The 23,609-nt window shown below is 38.7% G+C and overlaps 1 protein-coding gene across 2 annotated transcripts in view; it reads right to left on the bottom strand.

Moving 5' to 3' along the window:
- The window catches only part of necab1 (N-terminal EF-hand calcium binding protein 1), a 48,785-nt gene that overhangs the window by 23,655 nt on the left and 1,521 nt on the right, over positions 1-23,609 (bottom strand). For both annotated transcript variants that reach the window (XM_026156583.2, XM_026156584.2), the window contains exons 2-6: positions 21,889-21,913; positions 18,883-18,991; positions 14,020-14,045; positions 13,720-13,817; positions 4,802-4,938 (exon numbers count right to left, since the gene is read on the bottom strand). In XM_026156583.2, coding sequence (XP_026012368.1) covers positions 4,802-4,938; positions 13,720-13,817; positions 14,020-14,045; positions 18,883-18,991; positions 21,889-21,913 — 395 coding nt within the window. The remainder of the gene's footprint in view (positions 1-4,801; positions 4,939-13,719; positions 13,818-14,019; positions 14,046-18,882; positions 18,992-21,888; positions 21,914-23,609) is intronic.

The following is a 23,609-nucleotide window of genomic DNA, read 5'->3' as shown; positions in this document are numbered from 1 at the left end:
AACTTTGTTTTTCAACTGTAACTGTGCAGTATTCAGGAGTGCACTCATTTCAGTCTTAATGTAATGACTTTTGAAACAACCAGGTTTTCTTCAGCTTGATCTGCTCTTGTTGGGAAGAGAGTGGTGGGACATAGCACAGTTTTTAATTCACAAGCTGTTGTCTAATACATCTATACCACTGAGACTTGATGAGGACAAATTGGGAGGGGCAGATCCCTTTTGATCTGCCAGTGAGTCACAATCTCACCTACATCGCTGCTTTAATTGCTAAAACTTTCAGAGATATCTAACAGATCAAAGCACAACAGCTTCCCCATCCACATGTTCCTCCTACAGTTTTTATGCCAAGTGAGGAGGAAGGAAAAGAGGTTTCGAAGCTGGAGAGCAAAGTGCGATCTCAATGCTCATCTTTTTCCAGAGAGAATGATGAAAAAGATAATGCTAACCCAATAGGAAACATAAAGCTCTTGAGCCATTGTTATGGCCCAAGCTCAGTTCTGAGTAATACCATCATAGCCTATTCACATATACCTACAACTGAATACAAAAACCTATTTTAAACCACCAGAGAGAACCACATCTCCGAATGTTTGGAAGGACGGAGCAATTCAAACGCACAAGGCAATTTCTCCAGTGAGACGGCTGCAGGAAGAGGAAAAGCTGCTTGGGGAGCGAGCGACAGTCACACTTTGAAATGACGTGAGAGTGAAAGAACGATGCATTTGGAGGGAAGACAGTCTGTGAAGGTCTCCTTAATTTAAAGGTTGTTTATCCCAGCGCATTATTTTCTGCCAATGAGAATAAATGTCAACATAATTATTGTGTGAAACAAAATATTATGGAAAGCAAAACTGTATCAACCCAAAAATATAACTGGAAGTAAAATGATTTGATGGTGATTTGGATCTTTGGTTGCGATTTCGATAGCTGCAGATGTAACGTGGGAAAACATAAGAGACATAATGTGGCTAAAGTAGTAGACTGAAGCCACCCCTCATTTCTCTACTGTTTCCTATTTTTATTTCTGAGATGAAAAATGAGAAAACTGGTTTAGTGAGCTCTTGAAACATGTACAAACATACGTGGAAATGCAGTATATAAGGCAAAAGCAGAGACTGTGCAGTTCTAATGAGCTTGGAAGTCAATAATTGGAGCTTGGAAAGAAAAGTGACTGGACTTTGAAGTTTTTTGTTTTTTTTTTAAATGTTCAACCTCTCATCAGTTCAAAGTCACTATTGGGTATTAGGCCACCTTCATTTTCCAACACAGCATAAACTCTTTGGGAGGTTTCTGGTAATTTGTAGTCCTTATGAATAGTTATCCAGGCTTATTGAAGGACATTCAAAGCTCTTCTTTGGATGCTTGCTGCCTTTAGATGATCCCACACTGCTTCAGTAATGTTGAGCTCCAGACTCTGTGGAGGACAATCCATGAGTGATAAAGTTCCATTGTTTTTCTATCAAGGTTTCCTTTGGCTGCATTGGTAGTCTGTTTGGGATCGTTGCCATACAGAAAAATAACCTGTTGCAAATCAGATCTTTTCCAGATGCTGTAGGATTTTTGTTTAAAATCTGGTTGCACTTCTGTGCACCACCACCACCAGCTGAAATGCAACCCTGAACAATGACAGAGCCTCCATCATGCTTTACAGATGGCTGTAGACGTGCACTGCTGTGCCTCTTGCCTGACCTCCTCCGTACAAGCTGATGAGAACTTGAACGAAAAATTCCAAATTTAGATTCATCACTCCATCAGACTGGTTGCTTCTGATTTTCTGTTTAGTTTCTGTGTAATTTGGCATACCTCTGCCTTTTCTCCTTGTTTTGTTCCTTAAGCATATTCTAGTCAGCCACCCTTCCACTGAGATCGTTTCTGATGAGGCTTCAGTGAACAGTGGATGGATCTACAGATGCATTTCTCAGGTCCTGTGTTGGGGTTTTTGCATCAGAGATTCTTAGTAGCTGCATCCATGGTATGAACTTTAAAACCCTACTTCGCCTCACTTTTGAGTTACTGTACTGGGTGTCCATGTTTTCTGCCCTGAGGGTCAAAAATGAGCATAAATAAAAATTTTGATTTTGGAATCACTTGTGTCATTCTTTCTGAATCTGATCACAAATGTCAAGGAAAATTCTGTATGATTTCCAGCAGAAGGCATAACAATAATTAACATTGTTCCTGTACTGCACTCCAAAAGCCTCTCAGTGCTGGAGTGTCACATGTTTGTCAAAGATACCAGCTGCTCTCCACTGAGCTTCAACCTTTGCTGCATAAAGATTAAGGTGGCAAGAAAAAAACCCAAAAGGACTTAAGGACTGCGATTAATGTGTTTGGAATACCAAAATCCAGCATCCAATAAGCACTTAATTAGAAACACAGCAAGAGTTTGCAATGGAGTGTTTTCAGCAATATGTTTCCTCCGCAGAGACCGAAGAGCAATTAGAGAAACACAAAACAAGGACAGCCTGGAATAAAAAGACAAAACAAAACAAATGTATTATTTAGTAACAGTTCAATTTCAGAATCTGTTGAATGCAGGTTTGGTTGCAAATGGCAGCAAATTGTTGCTCAATTGTTGATCTGAGATCGGTGACAGGTGCATCATTACCTGTGCTTTAAACACACCAGGATTATAATGAACACAGACATGACCTGCAGGGGACACCCATCTACATCCACACTCACACCATATATAATATGTTGCACGCTGGTGAGTCATCCTCACTAATGAGGCATGTCTGATTCCTGAACGCAGATCCAGACTGATCAAATACTTTGAGCACATGCGGGAAACAGAGTCCACTAAGAACATGAGCCTCGGGTTGAATCATCACTCCTTCACTTTTCACGCTCAGAGGCGAGTATTCATTAGCAGTCAGTGCATTTAGAAAAATTATAATAAGATCATGACCACATTAAGGTCATATTTTTAACATTCTAGTATTCATAAACATGGCTTGCAGTAGTAAAAACAAACTGCCATTTTTGCACATTGCACAACAGTTGTGACAACACAGCAGCAGAAATCCAACAACCCTGATTCTGAAAAACAATGCTGTATAGACTGTTAATAAAAGCAGTGATTCCCAAACCACATAAACCCATATTTCATTCACAACAGAAAACATATCAAATGTTTAAACTCAGAAAGTCTACCAGTTTAAGAAAAATACTAGCTCACTTTTAAATTAAAGGCAGGAATATGTCTCAAAAATGTTTTTTCAGGGCCATGTTTACCACTATGTAGCATCCCTCCTACTTTCTTCAGCAGCCTGTAAACAGGGAACTGAGGAGAGCAGCTGCTGGATATTTGGGAGAGGTTGTCCCATTCTTGCCTGATAGAAGAGTCTAGCTGCTTAACATATGTTTTGTTTTATGATGTTCCAAATGTTTCAGTTGGTGAGAGGTCTGGACTGCAGGCAGGCCAGTTCATCACTCTTGTACTTCAAAGCCATGCTATTGCAATAAATGCAGTATGCAGTTTAGAATCTTCCTGCTGAAATATGCAAGGCCCTCCCTGAAAAATCATCTGGATGTTATATGCTGCATATGTTGCTTTAAAGCCAAATCCAGATGTGTAAGCTTCCAATTTCACAGGCACTGTAATGTACCTTGAGACTATCAGAGATGCAGGCTTTTGAGCTGAGCGTTGATGCTGGATAGTGCCTCTCTACTTTAGTCCAAGGGATGTAGTGTCCAACATTTTTCAAGAAGAATTTTAACTTTTCCTCAGAAACGGATCATTCTGTTCCCATGCAGTGGGAACAGAATGATCCTTCAATACAATTTCTTTAATACAATACTACCCAAAGACCTGAAGATCGCAGGCATCAAATATTCATCCCTGGCCTTGTTCCCTGTGCACAGGGAGCAAGACTTTACTTTTCCAGCCTTTTGTTGCTCTTGTCTCAGTTTTCTTAGATGTGTTGTTAGCATGAAATTCAAAATGAGCAAATATTCTTCATGAATCAGTAAAATATCTGAACTTAAACATTTGATATATGTTCGGTATATTAAATCATATCAAATTAGATTTCACTCAGTGTTTTTTTATGCCATTCTACATTTAATCATTAGTCATTATTAATCTCTGGTTATATTTCACAACTTGCTTTTTGTTCTGCATTCCTGCCCTTACCGCTGGCGGTTTCTTCCTGTTAAGAGGGAGTTTTTCTTTTCCACTGTTACCAAGTGCTCGCTCAAAGGGGTTTGTTTGATTTTTGGGGTTTCTCTGTACTATTGTAGGATCTTTACCTTAAAATATTAACCACCTTGAGGTGTTGTTGTGATTTGTCACTATATAAATAAAATAGAATTGAATTGAACTGAACCGAACTGAAATATTTATAAATATTTTTATATATATTGTATTGTATTTTACACTGCACTGACTGATCTGGCACCATTTGTTAACGCAACATTTGGCACCTTGTCTGTGCAAAAAGAAAGAGAAAGAGCTGAAAGATTCTAAAATGCAAAAGAGAACTACAATAGATGTTTTAGCTCAAACCAGCACTGTGCTTCAGTTCTCTCAGATATTCCTTCATGGAGAACGAGTTAATCAGATAAATTAGGACAAATAACTGCTGGATTGCAACAGAAAGCAGGTGTGTTTCACAAACACTTAAGAAGAACCTATGCTGGCATCAAGTCTAAAATGTGGGAGGCAAACTGGTGTGTGTGGTTTAAAAAAAAGTGAGAGCTGTAATTATTGGTGCTATTGTACAATATATTCTGCCCAAGTTTGAAAGACTAATTGTGTGTGTGCGTGTGTGAATGACCAGGGGAGGTTTGTTCTTACTTCTCCTGGCGAGTCTGCTCAGCTGTGGTTTCCATGGCACACTCGAGTGAGCTTTGAAGTGAATGAAGCTGATTGGTAGTCTCCTTCAGCAAGAAGCGGGTCACAAACTGCTCCAAGTGGGTGGACTCCTGATAATCCTGTCAATCAAGGCGATTAGAGGAGGACAAGTTAGAGTAGGAGGCATGGTGAAGGAGGGCCGAACGAGGAGAGCTGTGACACGTTTCACATGCCAGCCGGGAGTCACTCGACGCCCAGACCTCCTCTGCTAATTAAAAGATGCCCACGAGATCATTCATTTAGAAAAGATTACACAACAGTGCTGCTGGAAAGAGAGGAGAAGAAAGAAGCAGATGTCAAACCTTTGGTCTTCTTATTAACTTATTTAATAAAAGAATCCCTGTTAGCTGTGTTTGATCCACCACACTAGACTGATGTCAGCAATGTGTCAGTCGACGTCGAGTTAAATGTAGGATGGAGAGCTTAACCCGAGTCGAGTTTAACGACAGAATGTTTCTACAAAGTGAAAAGTGAATTCTTCCACTTAACATTTAACAACGTTACAACTCATTCTTTGTTTATGTCATGATTTAAATGGAGAATTATGTCCATGAACAAAAGCTTTCAGCTAATATTTTATTAATGTTGTTGACATACTTGTGGTATGGGCAAATGCTTTGATGTGGTAACTGTAAATGCAGGTGGATGATATACTGTAAGATAAACCCAACTTGACTCAGTTGAGAAAGCTGCAAATGTGGGTAGTTCATATATTTGCTTCTATCTGAGATCAGTCATTTTTATTTGAATAAATCTTTTTTTGGCTCTTTGGATCCAGGATCCGTGTTCACAAAGAAGCAAAAATCTAAACAGGAGGTGACGGCACAGAAAATGACAGGAGGTGATTTAATAGGAACTGAACTGCTGGTATGTGTGTGTCAACACTGATATACAGTTAGATCCATCATTTGTTGGACAAAAACTCTTTTGTTGTTGTTTTGCCTCTGTACACTGACATTCTGATTGTGCGCTTTAATTCAAGAGGTTTTGCAAAAAAGAATTACCAGTTTTATAACCGGACTTCATTTTCAGAGGTTCAAAAATAACTGGAGAAACTAATATATTTGTGTTCTAAATATAAAGATTTTAATCCTTGGATGAAAATTGTTTGCAGTCAATGGCTGCTCTGCTGGCCCTTTAATGCAGCCACCTTTAGTTTAGATGCGTGGGTCTCTCTTTCAGTTTTGTCTTCAGTCACTGAAAGCTTCTCTGTTGGGTTGATATCAGGTGACTATCTTGGTCATTGAAGAATATCCCTTGAAAAACTGTTGGATTGCTTTTGCACCACACTTTGGGTCATTGATTGATATTTATTTATTCATCCAGTCATCACATATTACACAGACTGTGTACTGTCCATATTTGGTTAAATCTGAGCAGAGAGATTAGCGCTGTACACTTCATCGTGCTTCTGCAAGCAGTCACATCATCAATGAACACCAGGGACCCAGTTCCACTGGCAGCAATACATCCAAATACTATAATATCATGTAGATCAGACATCATGTTTGACAGATGATGTGATATGCTTCATATCATAAGCCGTTTCTCTCCTTCTGCATAATTTCTCTTCCCATTATTTTGGTACAAGTTCATCTTGGTTTAATTGGTCCAAATAATTTTTACAGAACTGTGAAGACACTTTTATTCAGGTGAAGTCTAATCTAGCCATGCTGTTCTTTGGTGTAAACAGCGGTTTGTACCGTTTTGTTAACCTGCTGTAGTTTCCTCTATTATGAAGGTATCAGTTGATTGACCCTGACAATGTTACATTTACCTCTTTGAGATTGTTTTTTACTTGGTTAGATGTTGTGCAGTTGTTTTTCTTCACAACGATTCTGTCTGTTTGTGAAGGTTCTCAGTCATCCAGGTCATCGTAGCCTAGAGCGCTTGGAAAGAAATGCATCTGGAAATTTCTTGCAGATGTTTCACCTCTCATCCAAGAAGCTTCTTCAGTTCTAAGAGCAATTGGTGGACAGTCCCAGATTTTAAGCCCAATGGGAGTGTCTAATCACACATGCAAAAGTCACAATCAGGGTGTGGGTCACAATCAGCCAAGGTTTCAGGTTAGGGTTTCATTGTGAAACCCTAACCTGTCATGTGATTTACTGAGGTCAAATGGCGCAGGATGTGAGTGGGCGTTAAGGTGTCTGGGAGGGGATCTCAAAACTGGATTATAGACGGCAGACAGTTGGTGTCGTAAACCAGCCCTCTGTTCAAAGATGGTCATTCACAGTGGACACAGATGGCTTCTTTCACTCCTCTTTCAAACCACTTGTCTTCTCTGTCCAAACTGTGAACACTGGCGTCCATAAATGATTGACCATTGTCTTTACGATGCAGATGAACAGCTGAGTCTTGTCCCGTTGAAGTGGCTCTGATTCTTTAAGGCCTTTTGGTGTTGCTGAGCTGATAATCAGAATGGACCAGACTTTTGATTTTTACTTCTCCTTGTTGCTATCTGATAAACTCTCTTGCTTGAATCAACACGTCTTTGATCTTATAGTGAAAGCTCTAGTGAAAAGTTGTCAAAGACAAACCAACTCCAGAGCTTTTCTCTGCTTATTTGCAATAAAACACCAAGGACTCAGCTCTGATCTGTTTCCCAACTGTACATTTCCTTTTTGGCCTCTGAAAATGGGGGCTGTGTATAAAAGTGGCTGCAATTTTTAAACATATAAAACAAAATATATGTGAAACCCTGTAAGTTAAAGCTGGAAGTCTGTAAGTACACCTTTAAATACTTTGAACTCTACTTTTAAATGTGTTATGGGTAAGAGGTTAGCAAACATTTTCCAATTTACATATTCCGAAGCTCTATTTATCCACATGGTCACTATTTGCTGCCCCTTTGGTTTGTTTTGATCTCTACTGACTCCCCCAAAACATGTCAGGCTGCTAACAGCCTGAACACATTCATTAGTCTTCGCTCCGTAGGGTATTTATTTATCAGAGAGAGAGTGAAAGGGTCTAAATGATGATAAAACAGTGTTCTCAGTCATGTGATACCATGTGCATAGTCGTGATACTATTAACATACACATGCAGTATTGAGAAGTATGACTTTAAAGAATTAAATGTGTTATTTTTGCGGCTTTATAGCTGTAAACAAACAGCATCAATCACCACCTCTTAATGATGCATCCTTTCTTCGGATTGGTGTAACAGGTGTTTGCCTGCAGTTATTTATGAGAAATAACATGTTTACATTTCTGTTGTGTTGGCAACAATCAGCTTCTTGTCATTTTGTGAGTCAGAGTTGGATATTTTTTCATGGCAGGTTGGAAAATTAGACTCAATGAGGTTTTGGAGAGATGTCATTTGTTATGTGTGGAACAGCACAACAGGGCTAAGTGCTGTTTTGAATCTAATCAAAGGAGAGTGAGGGATGGTCAGCACAGCAGTTTGCTGTTTGCATGGCAGACCTGCTCCTACAGTTCTGAGGACCATGAGCATTCGTACACTCCACTTACAATGAGGCATTTGAAGGCAAACGCTAATGCAACTTGGATTAGAGAGTGCGTAATGCATGCATCAAAGCAAAACAAAAGATAGTGTTTCTTTATTTGGGTAACTGCTGTGTTTTTCAGTAGTACGATGAAAATGGCTGAATTTTAAAAGCTGGATTTGTTTATATGTTGTGTACATGTGTGCGCAGACACACTCACTAATTACAGTTTGTTGAGTGGGTGCCTACTGGGAGAGAGATAAACTCTTAGCAGCTCCTCTAGCATTCAGATCATTAAGACTCTTCCCCATCAGTCCTTTTAACAACATACATACACAAAACCATATGTAAGCAGACTAGATTAGGAGTACAGATAACACAAAATCTCTGCAGTGTTTGCAGTATTACTTTTTTTTAAAGTCTCATTATCTCTCATGCACAGATATTGTTTGATCCCCTGGCAAACACGCACACATGTACACACCTGCACACATGCCTGCGCGCTCGCTCAGCCAGAGTGAGTCACGACAAAACTGGTAAAGGTCAGTCTCCTGTGATCTCCACCTTTGTGCAAGTGTGTGTTAGCGTGTGTGTGTCCATCTCAACAATGAAGAACCATTTTAAACAGCTTCATGTTTCTTTTTTTGGCCTCTTCTTTGATCTTTTATTTTCAGTTGTACAAAAGGTCAAAGGAGAGCTTTGTTGAAGGCAAAACCGTGTGGTTTTCTATAATTTTCTACCTCATTCTCTGACCCAGAACTGCTGCTAAAATCATAGCATTTAAGTCCGCACTGAATAAATGCAATCCCAGCCCTGCAATCATACCTCAGCTTCAGCATCAGTTGTTTTACCCTTGGTAATTATAAAAATCCTGATTAACAATTATAATTAAATAACATCAAAAGCAAGCTGATTGAGCACAACAACTATGCTAAGTAAAACTCAGTTTGCATGTTTTAATCTGTTTCTGGGGAGTGTGTAAATTTCCACTAATTTTAAACTTACCAAACAGCAAACAACGCGGCTACATTTTACCAGGCAGCAGCACTGCATAGTATTTTTTATTAATTAAAACTTTAGATTACAGGTTTGGCATCAGTATTTGTATAAAATAAAAGACGGACTGACTATGATCACATAGATTTGGCTTCAATGCTTCTTCCAGCACCCCCGCACGTGTACATAAAGACATGAGGCATGGACACAAATAAATTAGCTTGTGTGCACACACTTATTGTATTCCAGTGCAAAATTAAAATATATATAAAAAAAAAACACCTTGCAGCCCCCTCACGTACATCCCCAGCCAGAGACTACCCACTGAAATACATACTCAGCCCAACAGAGACGATTGAGCTTTATTCCTGTGACTAAAGGAGCATCTGTTCTCCTTCTTGCTCAGCCAATACCCAGAGACAATCAGAGAAACACGGGGATTTTTTTTTTTCTGTGACTCATTTCTAAGGTCAAAGAAATCTTATAAAAAGCGCAAGCAGAAAGACTTCATCGTGGTGAAAACCTGTGTGTCTTTCACAGTCCAGTGTTGGAATTTCATTTGGAAGTTATTGCACATTCTGTCCAATTTGTGCAGAATAATTTGTCTTCATTTAGGCTCAAATATCCAGTGTGAGTGTTTTCTAGGGGGAGCACTAGAGATTTTCTGAGAGATTTGCAAGGTGAATAGCATCAGTAGAAAATGATAAATCCTTAGCATACACACTGCCTGGTTCTCCCCTCCGCCACCGCCCCGCCGATGTCTCATTTCCGGCTCTCAGTTATCCTCTTGGAGAACAGAAAAATGATTTGAGGTGCAATTTGATTTTCACACCTCAGCTTAAACGTGTTGAGACCCTTGAATGATTGCAAAAGGGGTTGCAGAGCTATGTGTATTTTTCTCTGCAGAAATGGTGAAATTTCAAGCAGGTGTACTTCACAGCTATGCTACTTCATGTCTAACCTTTTTTCCACAACGCCTTTTTGTCTTATGAGCTTCTACTACTTTTTTGCACCTCACATTTTCTTAATAAATCTGTTTTGATCCAATTTTTTCTATAAAATCTACCTTTACTGCTGTTTTTTCCCCAACACACGCTATAAACCAATGCCTTATCTGAGATTGGCCATCATTTATCTTTGACACTACAACTTTTACATGTATAAGTTGGATGTCATCATTTGTTACCTCGTTCTGTGCTAGTAAAAAAAAAAATACAACTGACAAATTAATGGTTTGACTCCCACACAATGGCCACGATGAGATGTGTCTGCTTCACTGAAGATCTGAGGGGCGATTTGAGCTTCACAGCATGTGTTGTGTGCACCAGCTGAGATACTACAAAGAAGACGAGAGAGTGCGACAAAGAAATAGAAGCTCTCCCTCCAGATCTAATAAGCCACCTCTCTTCCTTCTGCTCACATCCTTTTCCCATTTCTCTTTGTCATTTCTCCTTTCACCCTGCCATTTTTCTTCGTGTCTGATCATTCCTGTCTTTTTGACTTTATGTCTCATGCCACTCTCATCTTCCTTCCTCTCGTCTCTGATAATGCAAAGGGCATTCTGCTTCAGACAGTAAGATCAAGAGGACGTAATACATAAAGATCAAAAGCCATATTTGTTTGGTAACGCAGCCACAATCCATTCAATTTGTCATCTGTGCTGGCTGCAAGTCCAAAAAGAATTATAACATGTTTTGTTCTGGGGGGTTCATTAGTAGTATGCATGAGCCGTGGCTTGTCCTTTTTGGCTCTGTAATGGAAATGTGACTAATGGGAGATCTGAGAACGCCAGCTGGGCGTCCTCCCAGGAGCATGCTGATTTTCAGCATGTAGCTTTGGACACATTCTGGGAAAATCAAACATGCCTTCCTATTGTCTGTACATCTTCTAAATTTAATCAAAAGTTTCCTGTGTTACTCCAATTGACACAACTTATCTCAAATGTCACATCCACTGAGTCTTAACTCACTCACTGTGAAAAAAACACACACATATTATTGTCAAAGGAATATGGATCCTTTTATTACGATGACCTGGATGACTGAGAACCTTCACAGACACACACATATTATTGTGATGTCTGATATCTAGCAAAAAAAAAATGTATAAAGGAAATTATCATTAGATACATTTATTTTATTGTGAAATAAAATTAAAAATTAGTGGCCTTTGCCAGTACTGTGAATGCAGCTTACAGCCATTTGCCAAGATAAAGCTCTATTTTAACATGCAGGTATAAATAGTTCTAATTTATTATATCTAATTTTTGTTGTTGCCACCATGTCTGCATGCCTAAGCGCACAGAGTTGGACTGACTGATTCTCATATAGTGCTTTCCTCCTCTCCCAGAGCACTCAGTGCCACACTCACCCATTCACACACTTTCTTCTATGATTTTCAGTGTTTCCAAGCTAACGTTCACACACATTGATATTCTAATGGATGCATCGGGTTAGTATCTTGCTCAAGGATACTTGGCATGCAGACTGTGATTGAACCACTAACCCTCCAATCTAATCTGCCAATCAGAAGACCACCTGCTCTAATTCCTGGGCTACAGCCACTTGTCAGGGTCCTTGGTTTTTTCGACCCAGTGTTTTGAGTTTCCTGTGTTTTTGTCATTTTGAATTATGTATTAAGTCCTCAGTGTCAGTCTTTAGTTATTCTATAGGGTAATGTTCCTTGTATACCTTATTTAGAAATTTTCCCTCTGTGTAGCGGACCCATGCGTCTCCCTCTGTGTGTCTAAGGCTACGTTCACACTGCAGGTGCATCCAATCCGACTTTTTTGATCCTATGCGACCCATATCCGATCATGGTATGACGGTGTGAACGGCACAAATCCGATATTTTCAAATCTGATCTGGGTCACTTTCTTATGTGGTACTGAATCTGATACATATCTGATGTTTTAGAAAGCGACTGCTGTTTGAATGGTCATGTCGCATTAAATCCGTCTTTTACGTCACTGACACAAGACAGACGCCAATTATCAGCGCTGGAGAAGACATCGCAAACGCTTCCTGGCCATCCAGTGAAACTATTGGGAAGACAACGTTGGAGGAACATGAACATTTTATTTGTACTGTATAATCTGCAGATTCTGACAGAAATCCGCAACTATCCTTTGAAGCACCGCTCCTCTAAAACAGCAATAAGGATAATTATTAGGCCATATGTAAAAAACAAAATAACTTCATAACTTAAAGCAAAATTTGGAAACGTAAAGTCCAAAACAAGTCTTCATATTAACGGCCATCAGTCAAACAATACTGTTTGGTCTGGGTCTAAACAGAGCGCGTTGTGTGTGACGTCTTCTTTTGTGCATGCGGGCCGCTTTGAGGGTTCACACTAGAGCATGTTTGCGGTCACATTTTATTTGTAGTGTGAACAAGCAAACAAATTTTTTTTTAAAAAATCGATCAAAAAATGGAATTGAGCATTAAGACCTGCAGTGTGAACGTAGCCTAAGTGGATATAGTGATGTGAGTGTTGTGCTTTGTTCCCACTCCTTGTGTTCTGTGTTTCCTCACCCGTCATGTGCTCCTCCATGTTCTTTCTCCCTCCAGGCTATTTCTGTATACTTCCTGTTTTACTTTGAAGGTCTGTGTCTCATGTTGCTTCCTTGTCTTGTCGGTTCTGATTTCTCCCAGCTGTGTTTCCCTCCTGTCTCCTGTTTCCTGATTGTCCCTGTGAATATACAAGCCCTGTGTTTTCTCCTGCTGGTTGCTGGTTCGTCTGTGATGTCTCCCTGTGTTCATCTGCATGTTATCCTGTGAGTTTTAGATTCAGCGCCGTGCGTTTAGGTTTTCCCTGTTTAATTATTTCTTAGTTCCTGTCCTCACCGTCTCCATTTAAATAAACTCACTCCTCATACCAACCTCTGACTGCACTGGGGTCCTCACTTTACCTCCACACGACCTGCCTCGTCAGCCGTGACGCCACCCATGTGATTGGCTGATTAGATATTGAGTTGGACACGTGTAATAAAATTGCTGATGACTATACAGACACACACACACACACACACACACATGCATATTTGGCAAGATTGTTACACCAAAGAAACAGTTGACAAACACAAATTTTCTTACTTTTTTATGCTACGTTTATAATAATAAAGGTGCATTTAAAATATCTGTTATGTCAGTAGCTTCATCAAGACGACCTCCCTGATAGAAAGAACCCAAAAAACAGTCTAATGCCTTAACTTATTTTGTTTTAATAAGAACTGGAATTTGCATAAAATCTGAAATGCAGAAATCATTGTGAAAAAGAAAAACACACTTTAATGAGAATTTCAAAAACATCAATGCCCAAAAGATATGTGAATATTCACACAGGAAACATCATTACTATTCACATCTAGTGTTCCTGTGTATGTTCCCCCTGATTACATTCATTTATAGCATCTTACCTTCTTTGTTTTGTCCATCGCCTTCAGGATGGACATGTTCAGGTCTTCTAAGGCAGCAAGAACGTTCTCGTATTCACCGAGGTGCTGGGAGAAGTACTCTTCGAAGCAGAAAAACCAAAGCAAAAAACATTTTGTGAGTCAGACAACTGGGACAGGGCTGTAGGTGTTTTGTTGAAGAAGCACTGGTGTGACACCTCACTCGCACTGCCTTAGGGGTTTGGTCTGGGAGCATGTGACCATGTCTAACATCTTACTTTCCTATCTTTACTTTTCTGTCTGCATTTAAAAGACTCAACTTACCACAGAGTTCATCCGTGTCCAAGTTGCTGTAAAAGAAGAAAATGACAGGTATTTAAATTAAAAACAGACGTCTCCAGGGACAGAGGTACATTTTTCCTGCAAAGATCTCTTTGACACAGTCTTCGCTTTGATGAATCAATGTGATGACAGATAGAACTGAGTAAAATATGCGATGAGTAACAGAATAATTTTGGTGTTTTGGCCTCCAGAGGCATGAGTGAGAGACAAATTGGCCAAATGGGGAGTTTCAGAAATGTTGGCCGTTTCTAATAAATGTTCATGCATGGATGCTTTTCTGGGTGGTCTGAGTATTTTTGTTCCTGAAAGAGAGAGCCCAAAAGAGAAAAGAAGTGGAACAAAGGAGAGGTGACGAAGTGAAGAGAATATTAGGCACTGTATCAGCACTACAACTATCTTCAGACGACACAAAAAACACATCTCATTTCTTGCTCTAGTCATTGATACCAGGGGATTTCACTCGTTTAAACCGCATTTCATGCAAGCCGTGGCTGCTGTTTGCAAGAGGAGAGTGCTGCAATCAATGATCCAAACAGGAGAAAACGGAGAGAGGAGCCAGAAGTCAGACAACTAAGTAACGCACCATTAGCCTCTCTCCTGTTTTGCTTGAAGCCTGGTTGCTCTGACACTGAAGGTACATTACCATTGCTCTGAAGATTTGTTACCTTTATAAATAAATAAAACAGCCTTGAAATACTGTAAATACAGTTAATTCCATATCAATAATCTGTCATCCATACATGCAGCATGCTGTGTGTGCCTGTTTAAATCCGCTGTATTGAATAATGTCAGTGTTCGACATGGACCTGAGCAGGTTTAACAGCCTGTCAGGGAGACCTTACAATCTGGTTACTCGTTCTTTAATCAATATAGGATTCAACCAGAGACTTCCAATTGACTTCCTTACAACTTTGTCATCTGCCTCCTCCTGTGTTCATTTCACAGGTGGAGGCACACATTAACACGGAGTCTGGTAAAGATAATAGGAAACTGGACTCCACTGTATGTCAACAGTATGCATTTTTCTTTTTTTGTTGTTGATATTTTCTTGAATACATATCTGATACAATCTATATAATAAAATTAAATATCATTAATTGAGTTCTGCTGAGCTCTGCTTAGGAATAAAGGGACATTTTAGGTCTCTATTCTCATTACAAATATCACATCAAATCTACACATACACACTGAAAGGTTGTTGGTTGGTTCAATTCCAGCTATAGCCACAAATCATCTTTAATACTGAGTCAGGAAGAGATCTGGTGTAAAAATGTGTTTGTGAAATAATTATTATCACTTTAAAATATTAAGGAAGTAGACAGACGTTTAGATGGTGATGACTGTAGGAGCAAGTGGTGACAAAGCCAGATAATTTCTTCTTGCTTTTCAAATGGCCAAATAATTTCTTTTCTTTTTGTTAAGTCACCCCTATCATTGGCTTATCTTGTTGAGGCCATGTAAAAGTATACGATGAGGACTTAGGCACTAATGACCTCTTAACTAATTACACCTTGCTGTTGCTGCAGATCAGAAGATGCATACACTTTGGGTATAAAGGGATGAACATGGTCAGCAACAATAATCAGGTAGGCTGTGGTGGTTAAATGATGCTCAGCTGGTGCTTAGGAGGCTGAATCAGAATCAGAATCAGAATCAGAATACTTTATTGATCCCTGGGGGAAATTATTTTTTGTTACAGTGCTCCATTTTAAACCAACATTAAGACAAGACAGACAATACGCTAACTAAGAATAGTACAATATATACATATATATACATACATACATACATAAGTCACTTATAAATAATATGTACCAAGAAAATGTACCAAGAAAATATCCCTAACAACATTAAACCACTACCTTCTGCTTGAACTGCTGATACAAGGCAGGACTGATATATGCTTTCATGTTTTTTATCAACATGCCTATAAAGTTGCTGTCATGTGATTGGTTGTGTGTATATAATAAATTTAGTTAGTAACTATATTCTGATTTTAAGAAATCTGGTTTTGTTTCTGAAGTTGTCCTTTTAAAAATGTTTATAAAAATCAATTAAACTTCAGTTTTGATGCCTCTGTGCTCAGTCTGCAAAAAACTTTTCTGAAAAAACTGAAATTCAGTTGTTAGTAAGTTTAACTTTAGCTCTGTGAGTGGATGCACAACCCTTCAAAAGGCTCTATAACTGGTTAGGTGAGGAGGCCAGACTTACTGATCGCTGTGGCCTCCCCAGAGCTTGTTTTTTCTTTTGTCCACTTGCAGTTTATGTGAGTTTGGACACCAAAACATTGAAACTGTTTAACATATTGATTTAAATGTAAATTTTCCAAGGTGATCGTTGTGTGATGTAATGCCGAGTGCAATTCCTGCATTCTTATAATTGTTGTGATGATGTGATGAGCTGCAGCAGCTATTTATTTAGAGAGAGAATCAACCTGTATCAAACCACTTGAGTCAGAGTGTTTAATTTTCTGGTTGTTTAATTACACCAATGAAGTACGTAACATGATTGACACACCACTGTGTGGAGTGAACAGAGATATTTTAATAAGCTTCCTGATAAGTGTACTCATTAAGCAGTGTTAATAGAATTAGCACTGTTTGCTTCGGGTGATATAGACAACAACAACCATCCTGTGACTATTACTCTATCAACAGACACTAGGGCCCAGTGTGTAAACTACAAGCCCAACAACATACAGAACAAGTTCCTTTACATCCTTGTGTAGTTTTAAGCCAGCTCTTTGTTTATAACAGCTGGCTGAATGCTCAACAGCTGCTTGCTTTAAAGCTTACAAAAGTCTCTTTCTAGTGTTTTTAGACCACTGATGCAGAACCTGCATCTGATTAATGTGAGGCACACCAAAGAAAACTTAACTAATAGCTTACACAGAATGAAGTTTCTCCAAGCACTTTTTGAAGAACTATTTTCAACCTGATTCAGACTGCAGATCTTTATTAGTACACATAATCATCATTATTTTTCAATGTCTAACGTCAAACTGAGGGCCAGGTGAGGTGGTTTATTCAAAGTGGTAATTCATCATAAAAAATACTGAGTGCTCTCGAGTCTTTGACATCTCTATTAGAAAATGTATTTCTATTGAAATAAATCACTATCATCACTTCTTCTGTTGTGAATAGCTTTAGTTTAGTTTCATAAAACCAAATGTCCAGCAGTGTTGATTCAATGCACAACAGAGTCAGTGGCTAAAGTGCTAAAAGTGGCGCTCTGTGTGAAACCGCTAACACTAACCATAAATTCTCCATTTCTTTGGCAGGTAATGAAGGGTAAACCAAATAATAATGTGTGATTACATACTGGTTGTACACGGTGATAGATGATACAGTTACTCTATATTATACTTTGTATATTTATGACAGCACTTGTTAGCTTGTTTGTGCACATGCTAATTGAAGCGTGGCACAGAAGCTAGCATGGCTTTACACTTTTATTTCTCTTCTGTTATGACTATCTAAACATTAGATCAATAACAGATGCTTTTACTAACCTAACCATGTTCTACATCACTCTACAATAACACACATATATTTAGTTCTACTTGTTTCCTTTATATAAAACTTTGATCGGGGACTTTAGGGTTAAGGATGCCAGTGTTATATAGCTGGAAGACAGAGATTAGAAATACTTACATACTAATCTAAGCTTTGTCAAAATGGCACTAAAAGGTTTATTCACCTGCTAAATGCCTCTCAGACAGAAACAGTGCTTCAGTGCTGCACTGCTATTATATAACTGAAACTAGCAGCTATTTCTAAATATCTTGTGGCTCAGCGGGTCATTTGCTCACAAATGCCTTCAGTGTAATCACAGAGGAGTGACTGTATAAGTATTATCTGTATCCTGATTGATGCAGGAGCTGGTTCACATTATAATGTCTGCAGGGAGCATAAGTAATGTGGTTTCTCATGTGTGTGATTTAAAAGAATTGGTGTGAACTAAAAAGCAGAAAAATCAGTGCAAATCGGTCGACAGTGAAGTGTCAGTGTGTCTTTGGCTTCCTCTCACCGTTAGGTGTTTGGGACATTGTGAATATAAAGGGAACATTGCACATCAGTGCCTGATTTTTAAAAGTAGATGATCTGTATTTACTGTGCTTCCACCTCCAGCTGAGTCTTGCAGAACAAAGCTGCAGGTCAGGAGGAAAAGAGGAAGACCACAGAGAAAGTTCACAGGTGTAGTGAGGGAGGACTTTGGGATCATCATTAACGATGATTTAGGCCTCATTGTGATGCGTTGACGGTTTCCCTGATTGAAAGGTGACTTATAATACACAAGAATTTGGAAACCACGTTAGACAAGCCTGATATTTGAGAGTAATAATAATAATAATAATAATAATGGATTGCATTTATAAAGCACTTTTCGAGACCCTCAAAGCACTTTACAATTCCACTATTCATTCACTCTCACATTCACACACTGGTACACACTGACATGGTGTACAAGAAAAGCATGCAGAAGCTCACTTTATTTCTCTACTTGTGGCAGTCTCTCAGGGTGAAACAAAAATCTGTACAGGTATTACAATAAAAAAAAAACTCTTTTTGAAAGCAGTAACTAAATTCAAAATGACCTCTCAAAGCCTCAGTGGGAAAGCTCCAAACAAATTTTACCAGCCATTTCATTTATATTGTTGTATTATTTTAGTTACTTCACAAAATAATTTGAGCAAGTAAATCTCTTCTTACTTTTAAAAAGATGAATGTTATTAAAAGGGAAAACACAACGATATCATTCAGAATTTTGAAACCGATTACTCTCGCCCCTTACCTCTCCTCATCTGAATGGAATAAACTGGTAAGAAGGTAAAGCGAGTCTTACTCTGTGTTATGGGTATCGATCGTGTGAAAGAGCTCCTTCAGTTCCTCAGCTGTCAGGACTCCGTCAGAGAAGTAGGATTTGAATTCATCAAAGGACAGCTTTCCATCATCTGGGGGTAAAGAACAAATCTTCTCAGGATGGCTTCTTTCTCAACACTTTAAAACATCGTGGATTTGGTTTGTGTTTGCAAGACATCAGACTATAAGAAAATGTGTCCAAACAAATGTAAAAGTGAAACTGGCGGATCATTTTGTTATAAAACTGATAAGATGACATTGATAAAGAATATTTGTCTTGAGCTGGTTTGACCTGAGGTGTCTTTAGATGTTAAAAATTATATCAGTAAAATATGGCATCAAGTTTAAACATCAGATTTTATTTCACATCAAACGAGGAGTAATATAACATAACAAAATAAACCAGCAAAGGTACATTGATCTTGTTTTTATTATCCCTCTCTCCATATATAAAGCAGGTCATCACCATTTGTTCCACTAGACTAACATTATATCAAACAGTCAGTCATTTTTTATGATTTGAGGCGCTGCAATTATGAACAGAATAAAAGTAGTATGAAATATTCATGAGCTGAAAATAAACAGAATTTCAAAACAGAGCGCTCCAAACTGAACGCCCTCCAGCGAAAACAAAGACCAACGACATCTCGTTTTTCACGCAGCTCTGGCTCCAGTGGTGTCTTCCTGTTTTTGTGACACAGTGTGGCCGATCTTCAAATTGTCACTGCTGACCTGATCTGGAGGAAATGTGTAGCATGTTTCTATAGCTGCTGTAAGGGAACACAATCACATGCCCAAAAATAGAGCCTACAGTGAGTCACTGTCAGTGCATTCAGAAATACGCTCGGAGCAGGTTCGGCATGTGCTGCTCCTTGTGCAACAATAAAAACAAACATGTGGGATGACTTCTATTGCTGCATGACAAGGCTTCAAATCATACACGGCGTGGGATGGATATTTAGTAGATGATGGAGCATGTCATGCCATGTGAAAAATACTGATTTGCTATTTTTGGTCATTTCTGCTAAATTCAACTGGACTGCATTTATGTTGTTTACACAACAAGCCGCAGTCACACATTCATGCAGACTTTTAATGGGTAGATATAACAAATATACTAATGACATGAGGGGCAAATGGGTCAGCAACTTGTCCAAGAACACTTCTACATGCTGCCTGGAGGAGTTGGGGATCAAACCCTCAACCTCCTGCTACAAACTGATGCCCCAAATTAAAAATATATGCAGGTCAAAGAAAGACAACTAAATATAGAGGTCTGTTAATTTGTCGGTATGTTATATGACTTATAGGAAAATTGATTCTACTATTTTCCTTTTTAACATTTTAAAACAAACAGCTGTTTCCAGAAATGGGTGCTGATGTTTACTTGTTTACAGCAAAGTACACCCGCCAGGTTATCGCTGATGGACGTTATAGGATGGACATAGCGGCAGTTTTTCGTAACGTCCCCTTCTGAACCCTCGACATGAACATTTTGGTCATTTCCAGCTTGTTTCTATGAAACTGTCAAACAGGGTGAATCTCAGACATCGTGGCTACTGCACGCATGAGTCCACAGTCACACAGACCAGTCGGGAAATCCCTGGGAAACATCAGTTGCTAGAAAAAATGTGTATTGCCCGACCAACTGGCAATTGGCTGCAGGTAGTCACTGGGTGAAAGTGGTTACAAAGAGGTATACAGTATTGTATCAAAAACAGTGGGATTTGTTTGGGCGCTTGCAGGTTGTCATGGTTATGTGCAGTCTGCAATGCAACTCGCCGAGCAGTCGTGAAACTTGAAAAAGAGTGACCCAAACCAGAAACAGAGACTACTCGCCTTCAACATAAAAGCTGCACCTTTTGAAACGTGTTGGTTGCATCAATTAAGAGCAGCTTTTAATTTGAAAAGCAAACGTAATAATTTGCACAAAGTATCACGACTGCTTTCTAACTCCTGACAGATTTCAGCAGGGGTCATGACTTTTTGTGCTTTTTTGCACCTTCTTTTCTTCGTATGATCAACACATTTTCTCTCTATCATTTCTTCTATTTACACATAACTTAATTCATGGACATTTATGGTGTGATTTCTTTGCATGCATGGATTGGATGGGTTGTTACCAACATCTGGTAAGAATTTCCTTATAAACTGATCTATTTTTTTCTTATATTTATTGTTTTGTGGAAATTAATGAATGGTTTGGTCACACTTTTCACAGTATTTTCACAACAAATAGTTTGCAAGTGTTTTCAGACAAGTCAGGATCTTCCATGAGTGACTGAGGTCTAAGGTTGGCGCTTGTCAGTCACAAGATAACCACAACTTAAAGCATCATCTAACCAAATTGCTAATTTTATTTCATTTAATTCTTTCCAGAATTAAATGAAAGAAATTTAGATCTTGTTTTATTTATTTCAAAGCGTATTTATTATCTCAGCAAACAAAGACTTGCTTGAATTGTGTGGGGTCAAAACAGTTTTTAAATGAAAAGTAAACAGTGAAGCAGCTTAAAGAAGCTAAGATGGAGGATTTATGTGCATCCTATATTACACTTGCATGTGTAACAGAAAGAGATTTATTTATTATTTTAGTGCTTTTTGGATTCCCTTTGTTGTCTGCACTTCTCTGATCAATAAGAACATAAAAGATGTATTTTTGTATGTTTATCCTGCATTAGAGAGTGGAGGTGAAACAACGACATAATTTGCCACCTGATAGGGCACCTCTGAGTCATTTTGTGTGGACCACTATCATAAAAGTGTTCACAAATGTCAGTGTTTTTCTTTGTAAATGCTCTGAAACTGAACCTCAGTGGGCATGGTCAGTTTCCTGTTTCCATGGAAACTGACAGAGTATCAGCAGAGAGTCATGATCGGAATTTCATTGAGAAAGTAATCTGTGAAAGAAAGGTTGAAGTGACGCTCAACACAGAAGAGAGTGGTGTTGGTGTGTGAATCTGAAATGAGCCAGATGGTGAAATACTCACCGTTTTTATCGGCCCTCCGTAAGATCTGTAATTAGGAAATGAAGAAAAAAACAACAGGATATTAAAGCAGGTTCCACACCACCAGAGTTAAAGTAAGCAAGTGTGTGAGTGCGAGGATCATCGATCACTCTGCCGAAAGCAGTGCGTCATTAAATTATTGATAGTGCTGTCCCAGAGTCCAAAGGAGATGAAAGGCGGAGTGGCAATGACCACATCAGCTGTAAAAGGCTTGAGCCACCATCCTCAAAATAGCACATCCTACTTTTACTTACCATGAAGAAGACTCTGCACGGGCGGCTTTGGAGGATAAATCTATATCTAAATGATGTCTGTTTTAAATTCATTCATTTATTTGTGGGATTTCCAGACTAAGAGGATTCTAGCCCAAAGCTGCACACAGGTTAAAAAAAGAAAGAAAAAGAAAACTACTATAAAATATCCACCCACCATCTTCAAGCTCCTGGCAGTCGATTCTGTGCTCTGATTTACTTTTTTTTTCCAGTTTTTTTTTTAATCTGCTGTACAAATACTGCTTCTCTGTCTTCATCTCTTAGTTAAATTCAGTTCCTCTACAAAGCGACAAAGCAGAAAAAATTGTTTTGTTTCATTATTATTTCAAATATGTAATCAACCATTCACTTGGCAGGAACCATCACAACCATGTTAGAAAGTGGTCCAAAAAAGAGAAAGAAAATATCCAGTGAGTGGCTGTTCTCTGGATGAAAATTCCAGAATGAACAGACTGCTTTGAGCTGATAGGAAGGCAAGAGTAACAAGAGTAACCACTCGTTGGAACAAAGATATCCATAAGAGCATCTCTAAATGCCCTACATGTTGAATTCTGAAGTAGATGTGCTACAGGAGCAGAAGACCACACTAGCTGCTACTTTTGTCAGCTAAGAACAGGAAACTGAGGCTACATGTCACACTGACTCACCAAAACTGGACAACAGAAGACTAGAAAAAAACAAAACATTATCTGGTCTAATTAGTTTCAATTTCTGCTGCTACACTCAGAATTTGTCATAAACAACATGGAAGCATGGATCCATCCTTGTATCAGTGATTCAGGCTGCTGGTGATGTAATGCGTTGGAAAATATATTCTTGGCACAGTTTGGATCCATTAGTACTGACTGAGCATCATTCTAAGGCCACAGCTTACCTGAGTTGCTCATCTTTATAACCACAGTGTCCTCATGTTCTCACAGCTGCTTCCAGCAGGATCACATATCATCTCACTAAGTTTAAAATCATCTCAAAATGCTTTCTTGAGCATAACGATGAGCTCCCTGTACTCAAACTAGTACTAAGCTTCATGGTGTACCTAAATAAAGTGTCTGGTGAGTGTACATAAATTAGAAAAGACTACCAAAAAAGACATCACTTTGTATTATATGAAACTAGAATAGGATATTTTTAAGTCATGGTATTTTAATTACATATAATTAAGTTTTTATCAATTAAGTATAAAAATAATATAGATATTAATAAATGCTCAAAATAAGCACCTGCTCCTGATGTAATTGTGTCTGCTCTCTAAAGCTGTTGTGTCTGTTCTTTATCACCCCGTGAACGCATTGTCACAATCTTAATAGTACAGGCTTAAATAATATTTAGAGTAATCTTGATGACTACTCCTGCCGTTTCTGCTTTTACCCCTGTAATTAAACTCAAGTCCGGGTCTCATCTCATTTCATACCTCAGCTCACCCAAATGAAT

The sequence above is a fragment of the Astatotilapia calliptera genome, chromosome 22, assembly GCF_964374335.1.
Source record: "Astatotilapia calliptera chromosome 22, fAstCal68.1, whole genome shotgun sequence".
Taxonomy (NCBI): Eukaryota; Metazoa; Chordata; class Actinopteri; order Cichliformes; family Cichlidae; genus Astatotilapia; species Astatotilapia calliptera.
Note: the sequence above shows the minus strand (reverse complement) of the source record. Positions and strands in the feature narration are given on the sequence as shown.